Below are 26,372 nucleotides of genomic sequence, written 5' to 3' on the forward strand. Positions count from 1 at the left end.
TCCCAGCGGTAACCATGGCGATCCCCACACTGAGGTTCTGGGTTGGGGGCAGCATTTCACTCACCCCTGGCTCCTGGCAGGAATTAGAATAACAATAACTAGACAGTAGATAAGCAGAGGTCAGGAGAAACTGCCAGCAGAGGGCCAGAGTGGCTGTCACTAAGATGAGCACAGCGCAAACACACCCGGTTTCACGAAAGCCAGCGTGATTCTGCCTTGTGAGAGGACAGCCTGACATGCGCCAGTGGAGACCAAGCTGGCTTGGGAGAGGGCAGTGGCAGCGTCTGAAGAGATGAGAGATGGGGCTGGGGGTATGGCTCATACGGTAGAGCACTTGAATAGCAAGTACTCTGCCCTGAATTTAAAAACCTAGCAGAGAGAGAGGGGGAAAAGGGCAGAGAGAGGGAGAGAGCGAGAGCCAGAGAGAAAAGAGAGAGAGCAGAAAGTAATCTTGTGTCGAAGGCTCCAACTTTTCTTTCTGGATCTTTCCTTCTCTTAGGCTTTGAGGAAATAGTTTCTAAGTTGTTGATAAGTCTAGTGAGCTAAATCTTGAATGGTAAATACCAAGGACAGTGCTTCAAATTATCCTCAGGTTGTAAGCTACGACACCCTAGGGACTACGGAAAGCCAGCAGGAGTCCTGGTGACACTGACCTGTGGGATGCATGTCCTCTTAGCCCAAGAATGAACTTGTGAAGACGCCTTTGTGCACACTGCTCTCACAAGTGCTCAGGGCACTTGGAAAGAGAAGAGCCAGCGGAGGTGAGCTGAGGGGTGCTGTCTGGGGTGATGGAATGTGGGGCTCACAGAGGCTCCAGGCAACTTTCAACCCATCTACCCTCCAAAGACCACGAAAACCGGGTGTGGTTACCAGAGGAGGGTGAAGCACTAGGTCCTGTAACCACCACCACATTCACCAACAGAGTATAACACAGGGGACTGTGCTGTTCTTGTTCGGTGTTACAATTCCATACAGGAGTTTAATATCCCATTGGTCTCCTTAACAGATTCTCACTCGCCTATACATCGAGGGCCATCAGGGACCAAGTACCTTTCTGGTGTGTTTCTCCCGTCTCCACAGCCCCGGTCTGGAACGGAGCGCGGGGTGGAGGAGCAGGTGTGGACCCAGCAGGTCCTACAGCTTCAGCACTATGGACAGAGCCCTGTCTGTGGTAGACAGCCTGAGCAGAGAGCAGGCCTGAGCAGATGCTTCCCACGTCCTGTGCAAACTGGAGTCATTCCGCCAACCTCGTTAGCACCAGCTAGCGCAAGGACAAACCGTGATCCATCCTTGCATCTTCTAGGGCTGGGTTTCCTACGAGGTCTAGGATGAAATGAGAACTCGGCCTTGCAACTCAACTGACGCCTAACAAATCTAAAATGAAGCCGTCCCTCGGAGGCATGGCTGTTCTCTGCCCTCTCCACTCCGCTCAGGCCCAAAGCACTACCATTGCTTCAGCAGGCGTTCACTTCCTGGGATGGATTCTCATTACTCGGGAAGCCTGTGTCCTGCATGGATTCACTCCGAGAGCCTGGACACTATCAGCCTAGCCTCTTCCCTTCTGGATCACACTTAGCCAACTATAAACGACCTTCTTAACCCAGGCTAGCCTAGAACTCAGGTCCTCCTGCTGAGTCTCCCATGTGCTGGGACTAAGGCAGGAACTACCACACCTAGCTTCCCGCAATCATTGAGGAAACCGAAACTGGAGGAAAGGGCTCCACCAACCCTGCCCTCAGATGAATTTGTAAGAAACTAGAGCAGATTCACATTTTATGAAGAATTCTTCTAACCCTCGAAGCATGCTTCAAAAAAAAAAAAATGCTATTCTTTACAAAAACTGCAGTTTCAGGCCGTTTCCCTTCTCCTCTTATGGGATATTTAAAATTTTAACAGTGGGCCCTAACTTCGGTGACATCTCAGCAAAAATAAAACACAGAATGCTAAACAGGGAGGATCCAGTGTAATTAACTTATAAATCCATAATAAAGTAATTTAATACTGTGAAATTGTTTCCTATCAGATATGACAAATGCTTTCTAATAATTTATATTTGACAGCTAATTTAAATCACCATAGCTGATTATACTATGATTCGCTTAACTATATATACTGAAATATTCCTCATTTAAACTGTATTATCTATAGTATACATTTTTCTTAGTCAAACCTGTGCAATTTTTTCTTTACTGAGACTAACACATACAAACCTGAGTAGCCAAGCTCACCAGTGTGGTCTATGCTCGAAGACTCTGGGTGACCCTTCCGGAGCGCGCCCGAGAGGCCTCCAGCAATCCTGACCCAGAGCACACGACTGGGAAGATCAGACCCTGTACCATTCCCCCGAGTCAAGGACTCGGTCCAGGACTCGGCCACGAGCGCCGGCAGCCACAAGAGAACACTGCCTCTGACTGCGGAATGAACCAACAGTGAGGGGGACAGGTACAACTGGACTCGGAGGCTGACCTCAAGGGAGAGTTTTTTCTGTTCAAGGGTGGACAGGCCAGTCACTAAGGAAACAGAAGATGTGAACCCGTAGAGAGGTGAAACTTTTCCTACCCCAAGCTCCCCAAAGCATTCCGTGTGACATGATTGTAAACAGAGACCACTCTCCAGTGCTGTGTGCCCACTACAATGGGGACTCCTGTCTCTTTCACACCCCACCCATTCTTCCCACGGTATGTACAATACATTCACCACCAACAAAAAACATTTTAAAAGGCAACATGAAAATTCTGTAAACTGGACCCAGCTCCAAAAACATTAATACTACAAATAGTCCCTTCCCCAAATATATTCCTGAGATGAGCTGTTTACATACAGTTTAAAAGCACCACTCCAAGTGCCCCCCTCAAGTGTAAATTGATTTTCCCTGAGTCCCAGGACTTGGAGAAGTCAGCATGAACTCTGGGCTCACTGTTCTTCCTGAGTGTCAGCGGACGGACCCGGCGCCCTGCAAGCCATGTGTCTGTCAGCTCTCTACAGAGTGTGCTTCTAAGGCCCGGGGAAGGGCTCCAGCTCCTGATGGCGGGGTGCGGTTCACTGTGAAGGGGTGGGCCATGGGGACAGGAACAGAGATAGGCAGGGCCATTCCCCAAATCCTCCATGCTCAGTCTTCACACACAGCTTTCTAGTTCACTGGGGGCTATTTCCTCCTTGGACTAGCTCTGAGAGAAACAAACAGAATGAAAACATTTTAAAACACGCAAACAATGAATTTAACATTGCTTATAAAAAAAGGGGGGGGATTATCCAGTCATTGGTCACCCCCAGAAGGGGGTGCTCAACATCCTGGGACTCCGATTTCCACCCAGCCCCACTGGAGATCCAGTCCCAGTGGAAACTTCCTGCCTGCTAGGGAACACAGCTGCTTCTTCATGTGTCAAGAAGAAACTAAATGGGAACGTTAATGTCAGCACAGCACATGGCAGGCTAGTAGCACCATTCAAAGGAAGCTGTGGTCATTCTGGTCTCTCCAGCAATGAGGAGGATTAGACAGGCAAGGGAGAGTGGCAAAAGAAATGGGTAAAAAAAAAGGGGGGGGGGGTTACTTTAACTAGCTGACAGTTAACATAAAGACTGGAGGAGGAGCATGTAACATCAGAAGGTTCCTCAAGCCTGTTGTCACTCAAAGGCCTTAGGTTTGATCTCAGCACAGCGAAAGACCAAACAAAGCAAACTCATCTACCCCTATACCACTTGCAGAACAGCAATGAGATCATGCACAAGTAGAGCAACCTTTTTTTGTTGTTGTTTTTTTGCTGCCCGTGGAGCTTGAACTCAGACCCTGGGCACTAAGCCTAAGCCTCTTTGTACTCAAGGCTAGTGCTCTACCACTTGAGTCACAGCGCCACTTCTGGCTTTTCCTGTGTATATGGGTACTGAGGAATCAAACCCAGGGCTTCATGTGTGCCAGGCACGTATCTAGCCACATTCCCAACCTACGAGCAGCCTTAATCTGAAATGCTCTAACAATCACGTTTCTGGTTTAGTCTCTGTAATGCTAGAGTTTGTGGAACCTAAGGTTTGTTAAGCAAATAATCTACCACTGGGCTATATTAACTCTAGTCTAAGATTCAAAATGTTCTGAGTACTGATACCAAAAAGGTTTTTCACTGTGGAACATTCCGTAGTCTGAAGCCTCAGAGCTCAGCATCGTGGAGAGGGAATACTTTATCTGCATTTGTTTCCTAGAATAGGGGTTGGGGCTTGGCGCAGCGGAAGCGCTCTTGCCTGGCAAGCACAAGGCCCTGGGTTCGGGTCCCGGCTCTGGAAAAAAAAGCTATAAAAGACCAAAAACCTCAAAAAAAAAAAAAAAAAAAACCAAGGCAACTGTTTCCTAGAATGGGTGGGGTAAGGAACACCAGTTCTTACTTGATCCAGAGGGAGCGTTGGGGGCTTGTGCAGCACCAACTGTTCTGGTGACGCTGTTGATGCCGGAGTCTTCGAGAATGATGACTGTGGCTGGATCAGAGGCATGTACATTCTACAGCCATAAAAAGGGAAGATTGAGGAACGAGTGAAGACTTAGCAGTTCCCAAAGAAAACACATGCATCATGAAGACACTGCCTGAGCTGCCGAGGCGATTCAACTTGGAACCATCAATCCTTGGACCAAGTAGTGCCACGGAATAGGAGTGCACAGGAAATCAAGAGCCAGATCCAGAATCTAGATGAGAACTGGCCTGATCTCTTTAAAAAGCAGAATAAAGATAGGGCTATCCTTTCAAAATGAGGTTAAATGCAAGTCAACTCTGAGCCTAGGATAAATTTTTAGACCAGAACCAAACAGAAAAAAAAAAAAGGAAAAAGTTAGCTCTGAAAGACACTTAGAGACAAGGAAAATTAAGGTACTGTTTTATACTTGCTCTTGAGCCACTAGAGCTTTTAATCTTTTCTATCTGTTATTTCTTCAGAGAAGCAAGTGTAACGTGAGTATCTTACCCCGGTGGTCTGTATACTTCCTGGAGAGATCCCCTCATTCCGCTTCCCGTGCCCAGCTGCTCCATCCTCACGGCCTGAAAGCGCCCCAGGCCTTCTTCCTGACAGTGATAGAGAGGGCCCTCCTGGGAGAGGCCGTTGGGCTGGGCAGCCGCAGGGGAGGAGTAGACCCTGGACTGAAAGTGACCGGCTGGCCGCTGAGGTGTGTAAGGAGGCCCGGTTTGTAGCATCATACCATGAGGCGGGAAAGCAGGGCCGAAGCCCATCCCCGAGTTCAGAGGTGGGGTCGTCCCGTAGAGATAGTCACTGGATGATAGCGAGCTCTGTCGCTTGGTAGCTGCATTGTGGTTGTCTAGATCTAAAAATTCTTTGGGACTTTCTGGCCTCTCCGTAGATTCATCTAGCTTCTCTTCCTCTGGACCAGGATTCTGCCCATCAGTCGAGGAAACTTTAGCAGCCACTGCCTCCATCTGAGTTGGAGACGTTAGGGCAGTATTCAGCGTCTCGCAGCCCTGCAGGTCAGCCATGGCATTCTTGTCTGAGAAGAGGGGCCGTGGGGGTGGGGGGTGACTGGCTGCGGGGCCGTTTGGGCTTCCTTGGGGATGGAGTGGTCTCTGCCAGTCAGAAAAGCCCTGTGGACAGGTGTAGTAAGGAGTTCGCTGGTAGTGGTGATAGGAAGGCTGGGGTGGTGGTGGGTAGGAATACCTCATTCCCTGATGGGGACGGTACCTGGGGAAGACTCCAGGATGAGGGTTACTGGACTGAAAGGCTCTGGCGGGGAAAGGCTGAGGATGAGGTACTGAAGGCTTTCCTCCCATCACAGGGCCCAGACCCTGCAGGCCCGGGCTGCCGTGATAGTGAGGAGCTGGATTCGAGTATTCTAGGCCAGGCATGTACAAGGGAGAAAACTGGCTCACAGAGCCCGGCACGGCACTGGAGTCGGCACAGGGAGGGGTCGAGGCATGCTGTCCTGGGCACGGCAGGGTCTCCTGCGATGATCTGCCTCTGGGGCACAGTGGCTTTTCTGAACCACTGCCACTGAGGCCCTTCCCTTCTGAGCCACAAGGGGACACTTCACCAATGGCCCCGTTTTCAGGAAGGGCTCCTCTGTCTGGTACCACAGAATGGTCTCTCACACAGCCCTGGACAGCGGGGCTGCAGCAGCTGTTATCCAAAGGCCAGGTGTTCTTATTACTCTTGGCTGTCTTACAGGTGTCTTCAGCGTCTGAGGAATCGCCTTTGAGTGCTGGGCCCTCTGGCTCTCTCTCTTGTGAGGGGCTCTGCTTGGGACAGTCAGCTTGCAGGGGAGGTATAGGGTGAGGTAGCTGTTTGAGGTAGACCCTCTCTGAAGCACCAATGCCTGTTGATTTTTCTTCAAGCCCCGGCAAGGACTCTGCAAAGAATGACAAAAAATAGAGTAAAATAACAGGGGCTCAGGATACCCGGTACCTAAAAGGAGCCCAAATGTCAAGGCTTGCAGGCTCTCTTTAGAGGAACGAGGGGTGGGACCCAGCACACCTTCAAAGCTATCCCTAAGACAGATGCCAAAGAAAGACAGCATTCAGGCCCCCCCTCCCGTGCAGCTGGGTCTCACACGAGACCCGGAGTGTGTGGACTCTAGATGGACGCACGTAAAATATGGCAGGAGAGTGTGGCTGTGCTAAGCACTGCTGCCCACATAAGAAAGCTTGAAAATCGGAGGTGCCCTGCCCCACGAGAACCAAGCACCGCCGCAGGAGGCAGGGCTCCCCACCTGTACCAACTGCTTGTGCACATTGAAAAACGCAGGCTCAATGTGCACCTGCATTTTCAATCTGTACCTATTACTGAGGGGCTCTGGAATGGCACCCAGAACTTTATGATCCAAGCATACACACTTCAGTTCTGAGCCACGCTCGTGTTTGGAAGTCTCAAAAGGGGAGGACAATAAAAGTCAGGTGCTGGGGCTCACTTCTGTCACCTTAGTTACTCAACATGCTGAGATCTGAAGATCGCAGTTTAAAACCAGCTCAGTGGGTAGGAAGTACGTACAACTCTTATCTCCAGAGAACCAGAAGTATCGCTGTGGCTGACGATGGCTGAGCACTAAGCCTTGAGCAGAAGAGCTCAGTGATTGTACCCTGTACCCATGCCCAAGTTCAAGCCCCACAACCAACCAAAAAAAAGGGGGGGGGGGAAGCTCTGACAAAAACTCAAAGGCATTTTTTTATCAGATTACTGTGCAGCAACTTAATAAACTGAGACCAATTAACTTACTAGCTCTACCTTAGCAGAGCTATGTACACACTATGTACACGTATGTTGCTAGGCGGACAGAGTTGTCCCAACTGTGATCAAAAGTGTTGAAGGCAAGAGAGTCTTCTCAGAGTCTGTCTCTAATTAATCACCAGAAAACCAGAAGTGGAATTGTGGCTCTAAATGGTAATGCTAGCCTTGAGCAAAAGAAAGAGCGCAAGGGCAGTGGCCAGGTCTAGAGTTCAAGTCCCAAACACAAAACCAAACCAAACTAAACCAAACAAAAAAAACCAACGAACCAACTAACCAACCGAAAGCCCCTTTAACATCTTTTTGTAAGTGCCTAGTGGCATGCATGAAGCCCGGGGTTCAATTCCTCAGTACCACATAAACAGGAAAAGCCAGAAGCAGTGCCGTGCCTCAAGTGGTAGAGTGCTAGTCTTGAGCAAAAGAAGTTGAAGTACAGCAACCCAGGCCCTGAGTTCAAGCCCCCAGGCCTGGTCACACACTCACACACACACACACACACACACGGACATTAATAGTCATCTGAGAAATAAACCAGTATACATGAGAATCACAAAAATAAGGCCCTGTGGCACAGCCACATAGGACTTAGCTGCGGTTGGACTGAAAGGAACACTTCAGCTGGCCCCGTCCTGAGTGCTTCCGGTGAGAGCGGTGGAAACAGCCCAGACCAGGTAAGAGCAGCAGGGCAGACTTCTCCATTGTTCCCAGACTCTTGTGTCCCCTGACACGTGTGTCCTGGCGGGGCTGCCCACGGCCGGCGTGGGGACGCAAGCACTTCCTGCTGGTGACTGAGCAAGCTGTGGGAAGGGGAGACGGGTGGGGTGGAAAGGCACACCTGGGGGGCAGACACGGGAGGAGAGCTGCTGCATGGCGATCATCTCAGGGCTGTCCATCATGGAGTCCCCGCCCGGCACGCCGCGGAGAGCCTGAGAAGGCCCTCCGAATAGAGGGCCTGGCGCGGAGGCCGGAGGCGGCTGGGACCGCTGTCCTGCAGACTTACAGTGCGGGCCCATGTATCCTGAGGAAGGAACTCCAGGAGGTACAAAGTTTGACTGCTTTGTCCACTGGTTTGGGGCGGCAGACGGTCTCATTCCTCGGACATCCATCCCGGGGCCCAGAGTGTGAGGGTGGTGAGAGGGGCCGAGACCCAAGTGGGATCTCTCGTCTGGCCCCAGAGCTCCTGGGTTTGCAGCACCATGGTTTCCATTCCAGACAGCAGAGCGCACTCGATTCAGGTATTTGTAGGATCGGAACATGTGGCTTGGAGGAAACTCGGGGGGCTCAGGGAAGTCGGGGTGCCGAGCTGGAGGTGCTCCACTGTGCCTAGGAGGGATGAATCCTGGGTGGAATGGACCTGGGGTGTACACGCTTCCATCCTGGCTGGGACAGCTCATCTGCCCGAGCTGCAAGGCATGGGGCTGTGGGCCCGGGTGGGGAAGGTGTGTCGGCCCACCACACATGTGCTTCTCCTCTGGAACCCTCAGCCCAGGGCCTCGGTGGTTGCTGGCTCCTCCCACTGGAGGCTGGGAACAAAAGAAGACGAGAAAATACAGTCAGCCATCACAGAACGAGGTGAACATGCTTTACCCACTGGGGCAGATGCTTCAGGACAGATCAGACAAGGAATTAAACTGAATGTTGGAGGCGGCTGTACTCCTGAACTACACCTGCATGGCAAAGGGGGGCTGCTGCTGCTGCTGCAAGAGCTCTCCTGGGGGGGGGGGGGGTACTGTGGTTGGGACTCTAGAGGAGCCACATAAGTTGGTGGGATCTGATCTTTGAAGAGGGCCAAGCGTTCCTGGTACTGTTGGCCTCTAGGAGGCAAATAAAACAGGAAGAAAAGAAAAGATACGGCTATCAAGGAGGAATAGGGGACCCTGAAGACTACAAAAATGTGCTCCCTGGTGGCTCACGCCTGTCATCCTAGCTATTCAGGGAGGCCAAGATCTGAGGATCATGGTTCAAAGCCAGCCTGGGCAGGAAAGTCTCTGAGATTCTTATCTCCAGTTAACCAGCAGAAAGCCAGAGTGGAGCTGTGGCTCAAGTGGCAAAACACTAGCTTTGAGCAAAGAAGCTCAGGGACAGCACCTAGACAATGACTTCAAGCCCCAGGACTTGCACCAAACCAAACAAAACCAAATAAACAGAAGAAATCCAGTCTTTCTCCATCTTTTAAAAATAGGCAGTACCTTTGTGGGCATCCTGACTCCAAGGGTACCTGATCATGCAATTTTTGAAGTCTCAGATACAATAGGTAGCATGGGCTTTTGACACTAAAGGGTAACATTTTCTTTTATCTTTTCCCCATGTTGTCTAGAGTGGACTCAAACTCCCACGTTCACAAAATTCTTTCACCTACCAAGTAACTGAGCTATAGGCACGTGCCACCAATGTGCCTATAACTATAGGCACATGAGCCAAGGGTACATGCCTTTATTAACCCCAATTTTTGCTCACATTGAGATAACAATTGGGATTCAAATGACTAAGAAGGGCTGGAAGCGTGGCTTAGTGGTTAAGTGCTTGCCTAGCATGCACGAAGCTCTGGATTTGACTCCTCAGTATCAGATACACAGAAAAGCAACAGAAGTGGTGTTGTGGCTCAAGTGGCAGAGCACCAGCTCTACTTGAGCAAAAGAAGTTCAGAAACGGTGCCCAGGCCCTGAGTTCAAGCTCTAGAACTAGCATTTTAAAAAGCAGGGGATGGGGGGGGGAGGCAGGGGCTGGGAGCTTGGCTTAGTGGTAAGACTGCTTGCCTAGCATGCACAAAGGCGCAGGTTCCACATATATCTCGGTACCACATATATAGAAAAAAGCCAGAAGCGGTGCTGTGGCTCAAGTGGTAGAGCACGAGCCTTGAGAAAAACCCAAGGACAGTGCTCAGGCCCTGAGTCTAAGCCCAGGACTGGCAAAAAAAGAAAAAAGAAAAGACTAAGAAAAGGAGAGTGAAGGTTCGTTAAGCATGACTGGCGGAACTGAAATGACTCATACAGTTATTCTGAACAGAGCACCCTTACTTCTTTGTGGGTTCAGTACTTTGGAGAAGCTGCCACAGAAATAATGGAGCTTTTTCTTACCATCTGGTTCAGAAGGGGTTCCTGGCCAGACAGCCCACCACACTGCAGGGGTCCGGGAAGGCCCTGGCCGTTGGAAGTGCCCGCCTCCCGTGGAGGAAGCCGAGTGGAACTGCTGCTCTGAGGATCCCTGGAGGAGGCGCCTCGGCGAGAAGGAGGCAGCGACTTTCCTCCATTTTCCACGGGTGGCTGTTTCCGGCTGGGCCCCTCCGAGTCCCTTGAGCGGGTCCAAACGTGGCTCCCACTACTCCGCCCAGCGCGACTTCGTCTTTTCTCTCGCTTCTCATCTTCTCGAATCCAAAATTCTTCATCAGTGTCTCCATCTTCACTAGGAAAATGTTTCATCATTGCCCGATGAAAGCACCTCTCTAAATTATCAGACATCTTGGTATACTCTATAAGGAGACACGAGAATTGATCTCCAGGCAGTTTCAATTGGACACAAAAAACATTAATTACCTTTACAAATAAGCAGTAAGAAGTGTAATTTGGCTCCATTTCTAATTTAATTCAACTTGGGAGCCTATTAAATAATAGAGCTACGGAAACCAAACATTCTTCTGTCCCAGGTTAAATGGCTATTACAGGACTATCACCTCAAAATAGTAAAAGTCCCGTTCTGTTAAACTAAAACAAATTACTAAGATTTACTGAATCTGATTTTCTTTTTCTTTTTTTTTGTATTTGGTGCCAGTCCTAGGCTTGAACTCTGGGCCTGGATACTGCTTTTTTGCTCAAACCTAGTGTTCTACCACTTGAGCCACCGCTCCGCTTAAAGCTTTTTGTGCTTATTTGGAGTCACAAGGGCTGGGGCCAGTAGTGTAGCCTACTGGTAGAGTGTTTGCCTAGCATGCACGAAGCCCTGGGTTTGATTCCTTGGTACCACATACACAGAAAAAGGCAGAAGTAGAGCGATGGCTCAAGTGGCAGAGCGTGGCTTCAAACAGCCAGACCTGTGACCCTCAGATCTCAGCCTCCTTTGCAGGTGGGGTTATAAGCCGGGGCCACTGTCCCCGGCTGCAGGAATGCTTATCTGATCATAATGGTTTCCAGCATGTCCCCCTGCCTCACTTACCACTGTTTTCCCCGTTATATTTTCGGCAATTCTTGAACATTGTCTTCATATCACTTATGAATTCTTCCTTGGTACAGTATATACCTCCATTCAATTTCTTCTCCATACTTGAAATATCCATGGGGATCTAACAAGAAGATAGGACCTTTAATTAACAAAACTTCACTTAGCACATATGAAGTAAATTACATTATGCTTAAGAGAACAGTAGAACATGTGCAACTGGGGCTGGGGTTCAACGTGGAAGAGTACTAGCCTTGAGCAAAAGACTTCAGGGAAAGAGCCTAGGTCCTGACTTTAAGCCCCATACCAACCATGGACAAAAAACAGAAAGCTGATGAGAGTGGTGGAAGAACATCAATCTCACAAGCAAGCAAAGTGAACATGAGGATCAGTTCAAACCCCAGTACACTGGGAGAGAAGAAAAAATGGTAAGAAAATGAACTCAAGGACTGTGGGCATGCATGGCTCGCTCCCTCCCGTGGCAGAGAGATGGCCTAGCAAGTTCAATCCTCAGTACCACCACAAGAATGACGGACAAGAATGACTCACACCTGTAACCCTCACCTATAACCCTAACGACTCAGGAGGCTTCAAGGTTCAATGCCAGCCCAGACCGACAAACCCAAGAGACTCTTATCTCCAGTTATCCACCAAGAGACCAGAAGTGGAGGTGTGACTCAAGTGGTGGAGTTCCAGCCTTGAAACAAGAAGTTTAAGTGAGAGCACAAGTTCAAACCCCAGAACCAAGACACTTAGGGAGAGAGGGAGTAATGGAGGGAGAAAAATAAGAGACAGACAAACAAGTAAAAGGAAAAAACTCCAGCAAAACAGAGATACTAGCTGGGTGCTGGTGGCTCATGCCTGTGATCCTAGCTACTTAAGAGGCTGAGACCTGAAGATCATGGTTCAAAGTCAATCAGGGCAGGAAAAATCCATGAAACTCTTATCTCCGATTAACCACCAAAAAAATGAAGTGGTGCTGTGACGCAAAGTGGTAAAGCACAAACCTTGAGCTGAAGAGCGCAGGCATAGCCCCCAGGCTCAGAGTTCAACCTCCACAACTGACTCTCTTCCACCGCCTCCCAAAAACCCAGAACCTAAAAGATTTCAAACATACCTTAATAATTTGGTAATAGTTAGGGGCATAAGACTCATCTACAGGTTCAAGGAAGGGCCAGGAATCCTTGTGGGCCTTAACCACATCTAGAACTGAGAGGAAAGAAGAGAAAATAATGAGCAGGTATCCACAGGAGGTGCTCCTCAGAATCAGAGCAGGGGTCCTGAGAATGGGCACTCACCTTTGTACATGGCAGTGAAGTCATCATCTAACTCAAAGCTGAAAATTGTAAGACAACACGTTAACAGTCACTAAGGACCACTCTCCCTCATCTACACACAAAGCTGTTGGCATCTGTGATCCACAACCTCATGATTCTACAGTTTGAGTTACGACCAGCACATTCCTTTCTAATTTCCTTGGGGAAAAAAGATTAGGGTCTCACTGTGGCCTCAGCAGGCTGCGAATGACCAGCTCTCCTTCCTCGGTCTCCCCAGTGCTAGAATTCTACACACAGGCCATAACGCCTGGTGGGAGTTTTAAAAAACACAACGAAACAAGTCTAAATGTCTACGAGCACAGTGGGGGAGTCTGGGGCAGAAGAATTGTGAGTCCCAAGCCACAGGGTTATCGGAAGATACTGAGGGGAAAGGGTCACCAAAAAAATAAAAATCCCTAACTCTTCCAAATTAAAAAGATGCTCACTGTACTTTGGGAGATGCTGGAGGCTGTGTGGATGTGTGGGGTGGAGGGGGAGATGCTGGAGGTTCTGTGGGTTTAACATCCACTTCTGTCTATCTCTCCACTTTTGAACAGACATGTCGGTGACAAGGACTCTACAAGACGACGACCTCGGCACGTTGCAGGGACACCCGCTGCTGATGCTGTCATGGTCACATACTCACAGGTCCTTAGGCTTCTTTCCTTCCCTTAAGGGCGAGCTGGAGTCCAGATGGGACAGTTCGGGGGGTAGCTCCTTGCCTTGGGCCAGCAGCCATGCCCGTTCTTCCCTGAGCCGCCTCCTCTTAGCGCGATCTACAGGTGACACGAACGTGGTCCAGTGAGCTTGGTCCTTGCACTCCTGCTGCAAGCTTCTCCCTCGGGAGGAGCTCAGCGGAGCCTGTCACTCCTTACACAAACCTGCTTTCCTTCCTTCGGGAAGCTCAGCAGGGTCAGAATGCACAACATGATCATCCTCCATCTTCTTACCCCAGATTGAGAGCACCATGAAATGAATGATTTACTGTCCTTACGACGGTAAGGACACAGCACAGGGGCTCAAGCAAACCTGTCACTTCCAAGAAAAACTTTGTATCATTTCCTTTATCCACTATCTTGTCAAATAAGCTGTAGGTCATTTTTTTTCTCCTCTAACTTTGGAAAACAAGAGAGCGGAAGGGAAGGAAATAAAGCCCAGAGCAGGCAGGTAGACGGGCCAGACCCAGAAGGGACTGGGAACTGTGTTGCACTGTGCCGCCAGCTGCACTGTGCCACCAGCAAGAGTTCCTTCTACCTTAATCATGAGCAAGATTAACTGGGTGAGGGTGTTTTCCCCACTGTGACGGGAACGCATGCTTCTACTAGCATATTTTCTCACAAGGTGACTTTTGATGTCAAGTAAGCATCCCAAGGGACTGCACACTTGGTGTGAGGCTCAAGAGTTTGCTACACCACATTACCCCAGAACCCTTGGCACTCACAGAAACTAGCTAGCTCTACCCCTGAACGGCATTTTGACTACCAATACCCATGGGGGTGGACTTGCACTATTTATGTTAGCCATGTCTAGTGAAGAAGAAATGCTCCCCCTACAATTCTCATGGTTCCTGTGTACGCTTCATTTCAGGAGTCTTAGGCATAGACTCTGCGAGATAATATAAAGACACACCAGGGAGCTTGATCTGTCCAGATCCAGTCCTGGTTCTTAGAAAAGAGCGGCCTGTGCCATGTCCAGAGGCAGACACCACACTTCTGGTTGGAGGAGTAGCTCAAGCCTGTAATCCTAGCGCCTTGGGAGGTAGGGTCAGGAGGACTGGCCTGATGTCAATAAAGGTAAAAGTTCTCGACTCAACAAAGAAGCTCACCTGGTGTTGTGCACCAGTCACCCAGGACACAGCAGGTATGGCTAGGTGGACTGGGGAGGAAAGCTAACCATAGGCAAAAACATGACACCCATTCTTTAAAATATTTAAAGCAGCCTGATGCCAGTAGCTCATGCCTATAATCCTAGCTACCCCGGAGGCTGAGATCTGAGGTTCACATTCAAAGCCAACAGAGGCAATAAAAGCCATGAGACTCTTATCATATCTAATTAAGCACAAAAAGCCTGAAGTAGAGCAGTGGCTCAGGTGGTCGACCACCTGCCTTGAGCAAAAAGGCTCTCTGGCACAGTGTTCAGCCTGAGTCCAAACAACAGGATAGCACACACACCTAAAGCAAAAAGAATGTAGAGTGTGGCAGGTTACTTGATGAGAGATTAAAAATGCAGGATTATGAATTTTGCCTAGAGCTAGGCGCCAGTGGCCCTCGCCTATAACCCTAGCTAATCAAGAGCCTGAGATCTAAGGATCAAGGTTCAAAGTCAGCCAAGGCATGAAAGTCTGTGAGACTCATCTCCAATGAACCACCGGAAAATGGGACGTAGGAAAATGGGAAGTAGCGCTGTGGCTCAAGTGGTAGAGAGCTAGCCTTGAGCTGAAGAACTCAGGGACAGTGCCCTGGCCCAGAGTTCAAGCTTCACAACTGACCCTTCACCTCCCCCCACCCCGAAAAAAAGGCCTAGAAAGTATGAGCTCTGAGTTCAAATCCTGCCTCCTTCAAAAAAAAACTATGAAACAATTATTATAAGTACTTCGGGATTTTGTTTTTTCCATTTGCATGATCAGCAGAAGTCATCTAGACATGGCTGTGGGAGGGGTGATGGCACGGGCATGCCTCCCCTGACTGGGAAGGAAAATAACATACCTTCCACTGCCTTGACTTTTTCCTCTAATTCCCGCTTCCTCTCCTCCTTCAACATCTGCTCCTGCTCCTTCTTCTGCACTGCAAGAAGAATCTGACGCTCTTCTTCTTCCTCCTTGCGCTTCTGTTTTTCTATCCTGGCAAGTACAGGAGTCTCCTGTGAGGAGCCAAGGAAGTGTACAGAATCAGTGGACCAAATGCAAAGCACACCTCAGCTCAAGGTGAAGATGTGAGTTACTGAATTCAACACACTGCAATGAGTAAATACTATCAGTTAATATAACTAAGTAGAGCAAAAGATGACAACAGTATTTAGACAAGTTGTATTCAGAAGGAAACCACTGATTCAAATGTTTCGTTTATTTATTTGTTTCATTTATTTATTTATTTTGTGATGGTTAAAACAAAGTTTAAGGCTGGGAGTGTATCATATTGGTAGAGTGCTTGTCTAGCATGCAGGAAGCCCTGGGTTCAACTGCTTGGTACCACATACATGGAAAAAGCCGAAAGTGGAGCTGTAGCTCAAGTGGCAGAACACCAGCCGTGAGCAAAAAGTGTCCAAGGAGTTCAAGGCCCAGGTCTGTACCCCCTCTGAACCCCCCCCAAAAACAAGTTTAGAAGTAGATTTCTTAATGTCACGTTACCCTCAGATGCGATTGTGGAGACTCCTAAATCAACCACACATGGTGCCTGCCTGCCGCGTGCAGACACACAGGGGCCTCTACCAGGTTGTGTGCCCTTCCGCCATCGTGAACTGACTGCACCTTAGCTCTGCCACCCTCCCCGCCCAGTACCGGAGACCAAGCCACCTTCAAGCCCGGGCCAAACACAGCCCAAATTCTTCCTTCTTTGCTTTGCATTCATAAACTTTTTACACTATTTTACAACTTAACCACTCTAATAATTACACTAGACTACCAAAGAGACTATAACCTCATGCTTTATTTGAATGTTCTCTTTTTAGAACATGGCACATATGTAAGAATCTTTAATAAAGTTTTTGGGTCAGGCGCGGTGGCTCACGCCTGTCATCCTAGCTGCTCAGGAGGCTGAGATCTGAGGATAGAGATTCAAAGCCAACCCAGGCACTCAAGACCACCAGAAAACCAGAAAGTGGGGCTGAGGCTCAAGGGGTAGTTGGCAGCCTTGAGCTGAAGAGCTCAGGGACAGCTCAGGCCCTGAAATTCATGTCCCACAACCAACAAAAAAATAAAAGAAAATTGATACTTAAAGAAAAATAAAGCAGTAAAGATAAAAGCTACAGGAAATGAAAAAGCACTACCCTGTCCGGGTCTCTCTGCACTCACACACCTCTGCTTTGACGGAGTCCACGGATGGGTGGTCAGACGTCCACTGGGGCTGCAATTCTGCCTTTGTGCGCTGTGGACGTTTCCCCTACAGTTAGAAGTGAGGAAAAGAAAGGAATAGACAGATTAGGGTGCTCTTAGCTACTGCTGATGCTGCTGCCTGCCGCCACCATCACCACCAAGAGAAAAAGAACCACTATGGCACGGAAAGTTTATGTATAAGATGATCAGGAAAACAGATGTCAGCTGTGCAAAGGTTCTGAGCCAACGTATTACTGTTATTACTTCTGGAGGTACTGTAGGTGGAACTCAGGGCCTTCAGCTTGGTAAGCAGGTTCTCTACCACTTGAGCCATGCCTCCTGCACTTTTTGCTCTCTTTTTTTTTTTTGCCAGGCCCGGGCTTGAACTCGGCCTGAGCACTGTCCTTGGACTTTCTCAAGGCTAGAGCTCTACCACTTGAGCCTCAGCACCACTTCTGGCTTTTTTCTATGTACGTGGTACCGAGGAATCAAACCTGGGTCTACGTGCATGCTAGGCAAGTACTCAACCACTAGGCCACACTCCCTGGCCCCTGCTCTGGCTCTTTTTGAGAGAAGGCCTCCCTCTTTGTTAGGGGACAGGCTTGGACTGTGATCTTCCTCTACACAGGCTCCAGCCAGTAGTAAAGGTGAGGTTCACACTACTATGACCAGCTCATGATAGCTTTCACCAAAGAAAAAGTGACATTGAAAACATTTTTCTCTTGGGCCCCAGGGGCTCACATTTGTCATTCTAGTTACCCAGGAGGTTGAAATCAGAGTATTCCAGCTCAAAGCCAGCCCAGGCATAAAAGTCCCTGAGACTCTTTATCTCCAATTAACCATACAAACCTGGAAGTGGTGTTATGGCTCAAAGTCGTAGAGAGTAGCTTTGAGCGAGAGAGCTTGGGGACAGCGCCCAGGTCCTGAGTTCAAGCCCCATGACTGAAGAAAAAAAAAAAATTCCTCTACCTAAGTGTGATAGTACATGCCTGGACTCAAGTTCAAGGCCACCTTTGACTACCTTATCCCCAGATAATCTCTCTCTTCTCTCTTCCCATCCCCCCCCCACACACACAGCTGGAAAGCCTTTTTAAAAGGCAGCCAGTAAGACTATACTTTCAGAGATCATTTCTATAGTATGTTAAAAGGCAGTCAGTGGAAGCGGAAGTGAGGGCAACTGAGTACAAATGGGAAGAAGATACATCAAGGAGAAATCAGAAAGCTCAACTGCAAAGAATACCGGAAAAAACAGCTGGCCTGAAAGTGACCACCTTGGAAGATGTCAAAGAAAGAGTTCTGAGAATGACCTAAATAAACGTAGGCAGCTCCTCTGATGGCCAAGTGCACCAGCACATACGTGCAACTCATGAAATTCTGTGGCCTGAGCCTCACCGCACACCACTGTAGATCCCACTACAAAAAAGCAATACAAGAGCCCTGGGTAAGACGGTCCACCAACACAACAAACACAGGACACACTGCAGAATCTCGATCTTCCTTTCAGGAATTCTTGAAGTATAAATGAGGGAAGTCATCAAAGAACGAAGAAAGATTAACAGTGAGCAATCGTTCATATGGTTTAAACACGCTGCAAAGCCATGGAGGCATGAGCCATGGGTCAAAGACGAGGTTCTGCCCCGGTAGAAATTCAATCACAAGATCAAAAGTGTTGGAGCTTTCTTCCCTCTCTAAATGCTTTTCCACAAAAGCCACCCTAGCTGTTAATGAAGTTCAAGACATAAACAGAAGATCTCTCAAAACTGTAAACATAGACTTAGCACAGAACTACTTTCCAAAGGAAAGTGTACCATGCTAAGCCGAAAGCAGCTTTACTCCAACTTTGTGACACCAAAGGGTGACTAAGAACCATCTATTCTTGACAAAGGAGTGTCCCCACATTCATTAATCACCTTTTGTGTACACAGTCTAAACCAATTTATTGAAGGTTCTAATGTTTAAGAGCTGTCCAAAACACAACTTTTAGAGTAAATACTACTTTCTGTATCACTAACATTGTTATATGCTCAAAGGCCTTACCTCCTTAATTCTTTCCAGTTTACTAACATACCTCCAGGGATTGATTTATTTTGTCAAGAAATGTGGAGTTACTTTCCAACCATGATTTTTCATCAATTATCCACCATCATCACCTAACAATACATGGAATTCAGTGTCTACTGAGTGGTATGTACACTAATGCGAGCTCTTCTGTTTAATACCCACCAGCCTTCCAATGAAGACAGCGCACTGAGAGTGGGAAAACTGACACGAGCCTCAGAAATCCGGGGGGTGGCCACCACAGGGAGAAAGGGAGCATGATTCAAGTAACTCTGGAGAAAATCTCCCTATCCCCATCCCCTAACCCAGTCTCAGTGCCTTCCTTCCTTTTGCATGGTTTTAAACTGTTCTGAGGATCATGGTTCCAAGCGAGCCGAGGCACAAAAGCTGAGACTCTTATTGTTAATTCACCACCAAAAACCCAGAAGTGGAGCTGTGGCTCAAGAGGTAGAGCATTAACCTGGGGAGAGGGGGGGAGATGGGGGCAGCAGGCAGGCCTTGAGTTCAAGCTCCAATACACATAAACACACACACACAGGTGCACGAGCCCGTGGGTGTGGCTCAGTTGGTAGAGTGCCAGCCAGTGAGCGAAACATCAGGTACTGAGTTTGAGTTCAGGTCTTAGATAAAAGAAAAAGAAGGGGGATGGCGAGCCCATGGTCAGATAAAGCAAAGATTTTTTAAAATATGTATTCTTCAATTATTACTCACTAATTATAGGCTGTAAGACCCTATTCAGGCAGGAGTTTACTGCAGTTTATTCACATAAACACCTATTAAACTTGCATCTGCTTTTCCAGGTTTATTTTTTTCAATGAAAGGAACATCTTTTGCACACTTGAAAACCAAAAAGTAGAGCTTTTTTATGGCTGCCGCCCTACCCTTGAGCCAAGCCCCACTTGCCGTTTTCTAGAGATTCATTGGAGATAAGAGTCTCAGGTCATTTTGGGCCTGGGCTGGCTTTGAACCTTGATCTTCAGATCTCAGCCTCCTGAGTAGCTAGGATGAGTGTGAGCCACCACGCCAGGCCAAAAAAAAAAAAAAAGTAGAATCTTTAAGTTAATTAGTATTTCATCTTTTTTGGGGGGGGGGGGGTTTGGAGGGGTCAGCATGGGCTTGAACTCTGGGCCTGGGCACTGTCCCTGAGCTCTTCAGCTCAAGGATAGCACTCTGCCACTTAAGCCACAGTGTCACTTCCAGTTTTCTGGAGTCTCAATGACTTTCGTGCCTGGGCTGGCTTTGAACTACAATCCTCAGATCTCAGCCTCTGAGTAACTAGGAGACACAGGTGCCCAGCTTTGTAATATTTCATCCTAATTTCATAGGCAAGACTTTTTGAAGCAAAGACTCATTATTTTATCTCTTCCCTCTTTCTTTCTTTCTTTTTTTTTTTTTTTTTTGCACCAGTCCTTGAGCTTAAAGTCAGGGTCTGGGTGCTGTCCATGAGACCCCCACCCCCCGCCAGTCCTGGGCTTGAACTCAGGGCCTGAGCACTGTCCTTGGGCTTTTCCTCAAGGCTAGCTCTCTACCACTTGAGCCACTGCACCACTTCCAGCTTTTTTCTATGTATGGAGTACCGAGGAACCGAACCCTGGTCTTTGTACATGCTAGGCAAGCACTCTACTACTAGGCCAAACTCCTGGCCCCGAAAGCTTCTTTTGCTTTACCACTTGAGCCACAGCACCACTTTCTTTCTGAGTTGTTTACTGGAGATAAAGAGTCTCATGGACTTTTCTTTGTGGACTTTCTTCAAACCTCCATCCTCAGATTGCAACTTTCTGAACAGCTAGGATTTATAGGCATTTATAGGATGTATAAGCCACCAGTGCCCAGTTCCTCCCTTAAAAAACCAATATTCCCCCTTCCCCTAGTCCTGAGGCTTGAACTCAGGGCCTGGCCACTGTCCCTGAGCTTCTTTTGTCAAGGCTAGTGCTTCACTTGATCCACAGCTCTACTTCCAGCTTTTTCTATGTATGTGGGATTGAATCAAACCCAGGGCTTCATGCATGTTAGATACCCACTCAACGACTAAGCTGCATTTCCAGCCCTTAAAAAGAAAAATCTTCCCCCTGTGTTCAACAGTCGTATAAGGAGTTTCAGTTAACATGTGCATTTTGTATACAATGCACCTTAAAGGTCACCTCCTCCTATCATTCTCCCTTCCCAAATGACAGGACCCCTACTCATCTCAAGCGTGTTGGTTGCATTTTTGTACATACACATGGAGTGGTAAGACCGTATTATCCACCCACGTTTCTCTTTCCTATTACTGCAGTGTGGAATCTGTCCATAGAAGACCTACCTTTTGGGCGATCATGTTGCAGATCTCGGGCAGAAAGTCCTCGCTGAGGAGCTTGTAGAGCTGCCGCTCTCGGAGGGAGGTCCTCTCTCGAAAACTCTCAGTAACCTGTCTCCATTCTTCCTCTGTTTGGCACAGGAGCCACCATGTGCCTTGACCAGGTCTGTGGGACCCTTCAAAAGGATGGATTCATTAAAATAATTCCCACCAGGTCATTTTTTTCCCTGCTTACTGCCTTGGGCCATGACTGAAAGGAGACATCAGGGAAGAGAGAAAGGGAGGGAAAGAGAAAGGCAAGGAAGGAGTGCCAGTCCAAGGCTTGGATTCAGCTGTTGGGCTCTGCTCTACTACTTGAGACACAGCTCTACCTCCAGCCTTTTGGTGGTTGATTGGATCCAAGTTTCACAGGCTTTCCTGCCCATACTAACTTTCAACTAGGACCCTAAGATCTCACCTTCCTGAGTACCTAGGATTACAGGCGTAAGACATGGACGGCCCCCACCCACACCGCCAGGATTTTCTTTTTCTTTCTTTTGGGTGCTCTTGAACCACTGAGACAGATCTGTAGCCTCCAAATGTGGGGTTATAGGGTTATCACCAGGCCCAGAAGACAATGTACACTTTTCACCTTCCTGTTACTTAATACAACTAAAAGAATGTCTAGAGAAAACATAAACCTACTTACTGTGACTTTAAGGAGTTTAATACCTAGAAATGCAAAAAATGTGCTTACTTTTCTTTTAAAAAAGAAAAGATTCAGAATTTGGGCCTTTAGAAAAACGTATGCCTCTGCATCATTCATACTATCAACTATTTCCCCCCAAATTGTTGCTAGTTAGACACCAGAGTTAAAACCTAAGCAGGAAAGGGCCGCAGGTTTAGCCTAGTGGTAGAGTGCTTGCCTAGCATGCATGAAAACCTGGGCTCAATTCCTCGGTACCACATACACAGAAAAAAGACAGAAATGGTGCTGTGGCTCAAGTGGTGGAGCTCTAGCCTTGAAAGTCCAAAGAGAGTGCCCAGGCCCTGAGTTTAAGGCCCAGGACTGGCAAAAAAAAAAACCCAAACCAAACCAAAACAAACAAACAGGAAAGCAGGAAAGCAGTGTGCTTTAGAGCCCTGACAATACAAAGAGAAGCTGCTGGCCACTGGGATGTCTAAGAATCTTATACCTGTGAGGCTACAGGATGCTTGCAAAGAGCTCTGGTGCTGGCATTTGATAAACCACCTTGACTGGGGAAGTAGGCATGTGACAAAAAATGATGAACAGGATTGGGCGTGGAAGGGAAGGAGGGAGGGAAGAAAAAAGGGAGCGAGGGAGGAAGGGAGGGAGGGAGGGAGGGAGGGAGGGAGACCAACAAAGGTCATTACCATTTCTAGACTGTGTCTCTGATGCTAAAGAGTTTTCTTCTTGCTTTTCACTGAAACATAGGAAAATAACAAGGCATATTAAAGGTGGGGGGGAATGCAACATTGCTTGATACATTCTTTTTCTCTTCATAGAGTCCCCATTCTGGGGGAAAGTATGTGAAGAAGGCAGGAAGAAAGGAAAAGCAGGGTAGAGCAGATACACCACCGAAGGGATGACACACAAGTTATTAAGTGCTACTAACAGTCAAGTGTCCGGAAAGCACTAAGGACTCAATGCCCCTCTTCCTGCCTCAGGGAGACACTGGAGATGTGTGAAGAGGCTCAGGATATGGACTGTGAAGGTGAACTGTCTCTTTTCAAGAGCTGGCATCATGAGACCTCTCTCAGGAAACCTACTTTGCTGAAGTGGAGGCTGTTAAACAGTTCCTAACCCACCAGAACATGAGATTAAATTACAAAACGCACAACAGCATAAGATCACAATCGCTAACCACTTCCCTAAAAAGGAATTACAGATTATTTCTTTGTAAGCAATTTTAGCAGCATAGTTGGTCATAAAAGTGTTTTCTGCCCTGGGCTGTATGGTAAGATGGCCAGAAGCCATTTGTGGCTATTAAAAACCTGAATGTGGCTAGTAAATGTACACATTTTTAAATTAAATAAAATTTAAAACTGGAATGAAATTTCACTTAACTTTTTTCCTTTTTTTTTTTGTTGAGAGACCAAGACATAAACTTAGTACCTGAGGCTTTCTCATTGACTAGTGTTCTACCAATTAAGCCATAGCTGCAACCCCAAAACTTTGCACCTACAAAGCTGCAAAAATAAAAAAATGTTTCAGCAGAGTTAGGTAGAATGGTGGCTCATGCCTGTAAATGTGAGCTACTCAGGAAGCTGAGATCTGATGATGCTGGGCTAGCTTGGGAAAGTTCATGAGGCACTGATCTTCAATTAACCACCAAAAAAGAGAAGTGGAGCTGTGGCTCAAGTGGCAGAGCACTAGCCATGAGCACAAAAACTCAGGGACAACATTCAGACCCCAGAGTTCAAACCACAGGACCAGCAAAAATAAAAAGTGCCAGTAGAGGGCAGCATAAATCCACACATGCTATGGTACCTTAATGGTACAGGGAGATGGAGAAGGCAATTTAAAGTTTCTGAATAGAGGCTAGATGCTGTATGTGCAGACAAGTGACTGCAAGCCATTTGTCACAAATACAACTAAACTAGAGCTCCAGAGCATATCACTAACCACAGAGTGAACCTGATCCAGCTTCAGGGATGGGGTGAAGTGCTGAAACAATTTTAAAAATATTTAGTAAAACTAATGCTTATCAAACATACACTATGGGTCAAGCATGATTTTTACTTCATTACACTGCCAGGTGCAGACTCGTTCAGTTTAATCCTCATTGAAGGTATAACCACCATTCCACAAAACAACTGGTTGCGTAGTCAACATTCAGCATTGCACAAGGCCTCAACTCAGACCCCATAGCCCAACCAGGTACCTGTCATCCATACAAGAAACAAGGCAGAGGAGAAGGAAGAACAGAAATCAAGTGGGTCCGGCCCGCAAAGTCAAGGACCTCAGGCTTTCTTACCTCACGATTATCTCCTCTTGTAGTTTCTTCCGTTTTGGGGGCCTTCCTCTTCTTTTTCCAGTTTTTCCAGGAACACTTAAGACATTTTTCTGCTTTTCACTTTCCCTAAGAAACAATACCATTAAACAGAAATGTTCTAACATGGACCTGATGAGTTAAGTAGAACTTTGTTAATAACTATCTTATCTCCACTTAACCACCAGAAAACTGGGCGTGGCACGGTGGTTCAGGTGGTTAAGTGCCAGACTTGAGCTGAAGAGCTTAGGGACAGTGCCCGGGTCCAGAGCTCAGACCCCAGGAGTAACAAAATAAATAAATAATAAAATGCACCCCCCCAAAAATAACATCTTACACTATTAATAAGTCATAAAATGCTAAACAATAAAAATGCCAGGCAGCAGTGGCTCCTGCCTGTCATCCTAGCTACTCGGGAGGCTAAGATCTGAGGATCCCATTTTGAGGCTCCAATTAACCAACCAAAAGATGGAAGGGAGCTCTGAGTCAAGTGGTAGTACACTGGCCTGGAGCAGAAAAAGGCCAGGGAAAGGCCCCGAGTTCAAGCCTCACACCAAACAAACAAGACCAGTAGGGAAAGATGGGGGGAAATGGTGGAAGGGGTGACACTGATCAACATGTAGGAAGTGAAACCCTTTGTATAACTATTAAAAATAAATTTTAAAATGTTAAGTGATCTGTGGTGGGTTATATACTCTGTAAGACATAATGTTTTATGACATATATTGATATGCATCTATGACATACAAACCCTCAGGTTGATTTTAATTATGTTCTAAAATCTATGTGCCAGTCTATATAGATTCCCTTCCTGAATACTTGTTAAACGTGACATTTGAAATATGATGTAAAAATCAATGTTAATAAAATCTTTAAAAAAAAATGTAAGTGCTAACACCTCACACCTCCTAATAGGATATATTGCTTCTAGCAATAAGTCCCTACACACACACACACACACACACACACACACACACACACACACACACACACACACACACGAGCAAAGCTACGGCAGCACAACCTATCATATTCAGGAAGCATTTAGCAGGCTTACCTATCAAGCATCATCTATCATTTTTCTAAGAGACTATCCAAGATGAAAAGCATTACAGGCAAGTGCCAAGAAAATCTTGCCGTGCTAAACAAGTCCGTGGTGTGGTACCGCTATTCCTCAAGAACCTTACAACTTCATGCATTCTCCTATACCATGGCCTTGCGGCAGAGACTATAAAACATTTCCTTTTCTGTGTGTCAACCCTAGGGTTTAAACTCCGGGCACAGGGCCTGGCCCTGAGCTTCTGCCTGGGCTAGCTTTAAACTGCAAGCCTCAGACCTCAGGCTCCTGAGTAGCTAGGATCAGAGGTGTGAACTACTGGTGATCTGCTCCTTTTCTATTTTTATATGAAATTACTCCCTTCAACAATTCTGATACATAGCAGGAGCAGTGGCTCATAAGTATAATCCCAGCTACTCAGGAGGCTGAGATCTGAGGACCACGGTTCAAAGGTCAGCCTGGACACGGAAGTCCATGAGACTCTTCTCCAATTACCCACCAGAAAACCAGAAGTGGTGCTATGGCTCAAGGGGTAGGGCAGTAGCCTTGAACTGAAAAGCTCAGGGACAGCACCCAAGGTCCAGAGTTCAAGTCCCACAACAAACCAAAAAAAAAAAAAAAAATGGTAATAGGGTTTAAAGCTAGGACATTAGGATTTGCAAAACAGGTGCTGTACGGCTTAAGCTACAATGCAACACTGGTGTATTTAACTTTAGGACATCTTTACATGTGGCTATGACAGCCTTGACACTCAAGACTTTACCTGCTCAAGGAGAGTTCTCCATTAGACCGTCCTTGTACCGGATCTTCTTTATACATGCGTGTTCCGTAGAAATACCAGTAGAGCGCCCCTGAGTTGTCCTCACCCAGAGGTTCCACGCGGAGACTGTCTGCATCCAGACCCTAGGCAGAACAGAAAGGAGGGTTGGGGAAAACAGTGAGCTAAATAAATAGAATACGAAAATAACAGTTTCAAAGTGCCCAAATGCAGTACGTGATTTTCCATCTGGGCAGGTAAAACACGAGTGGGCTGGGGGCCTTCTTTGAAGAACAAGATACGTACACGCCTGATATGTTTTCTACCCCAGCCACTGCTCTTACCCAGCCAAAAAAAGAGACAAAGGGAATTCTGGTGACTGTTCTGTCGGATTTAGTTATTTTGTATGTACACAGATCTGCACAATTGAGTACACAAGGAAGGAAGGAAGCTGTTATCATGACTTTGGGCTATGGCAATCGCTTCTCATTCATTTAACCTATTTGA

General features: G+C 47.4%; 1 protein-coding gene across 1 annotated transcript in view; it reads right to left on the reverse strand.

Annotated features, from left to right (window-relative positions):
• Positions 1 to 788: 788 nt before the first annotated feature.
• The window catches only part of Cecr2 (CECR2 histone acetyl-lysine reader), a 66,843-nt gene continuing 41,259 nt past the window's right edge, over positions 789 to 26,372 (reverse strand). The window contains exons 4-18 of the mRNA XM_090325328.1: positions 25,872 to 26,011; positions 24,037 to 24,141; positions 22,433 to 22,482; positions 21,065 to 21,234; positions 16,688 to 16,771; positions 15,380 to 15,533; positions 13,321 to 13,450; positions 12,657 to 12,694; positions 12,476 to 12,567; positions 11,356 to 11,482; positions 10,284 to 10,675; positions 8,042 to 8,729; positions 4,945 to 6,334; positions 4,375 to 4,486; positions 789 to 3,167 (exon numbers count right to left, since the gene is read on the reverse strand). Coding sequence (XP_090181454.1) covers positions 3,162 to 3,167; positions 4,375 to 4,486; positions 4,945 to 6,334; positions 8,042 to 8,729; positions 10,284 to 10,675; positions 11,356 to 11,482; positions 12,476 to 12,567; positions 12,657 to 12,694; positions 13,321 to 13,450; positions 15,380 to 15,533; positions 16,688 to 16,771; positions 21,065 to 21,234; positions 22,433 to 22,482; positions 24,037 to 24,141; positions 25,872 to 26,011 — 3,678 coding nt within the window. The 3' untranslated portion in view covers positions 789 to 3,161. The remainder of the gene's footprint in view (positions 3,168 to 4,374; positions 4,487 to 4,944; positions 6,335 to 8,041; positions 8,730 to 10,283; positions 10,676 to 11,355; positions 11,483 to 12,475; positions 12,568 to 12,656; positions 12,695 to 13,320; positions 13,451 to 15,379; positions 15,534 to 16,687; positions 16,772 to 21,064; positions 21,235 to 22,432; positions 22,483 to 24,036; positions 24,142 to 25,871; positions 26,012 to 26,372) is intronic.

This window comes from Megascapheus bottae, chromosome 37 (genome assembly GCF_031878675.1).
Source record: "Megascapheus bottae isolate mThoBot1 chromosome 37, mThoBot2.hap1, whole genome shotgun sequence".
NCBI lineage: Eukaryota > Metazoa > Chordata > Mammalia > Rodentia > Geomyidae > Megascapheus > Megascapheus bottae.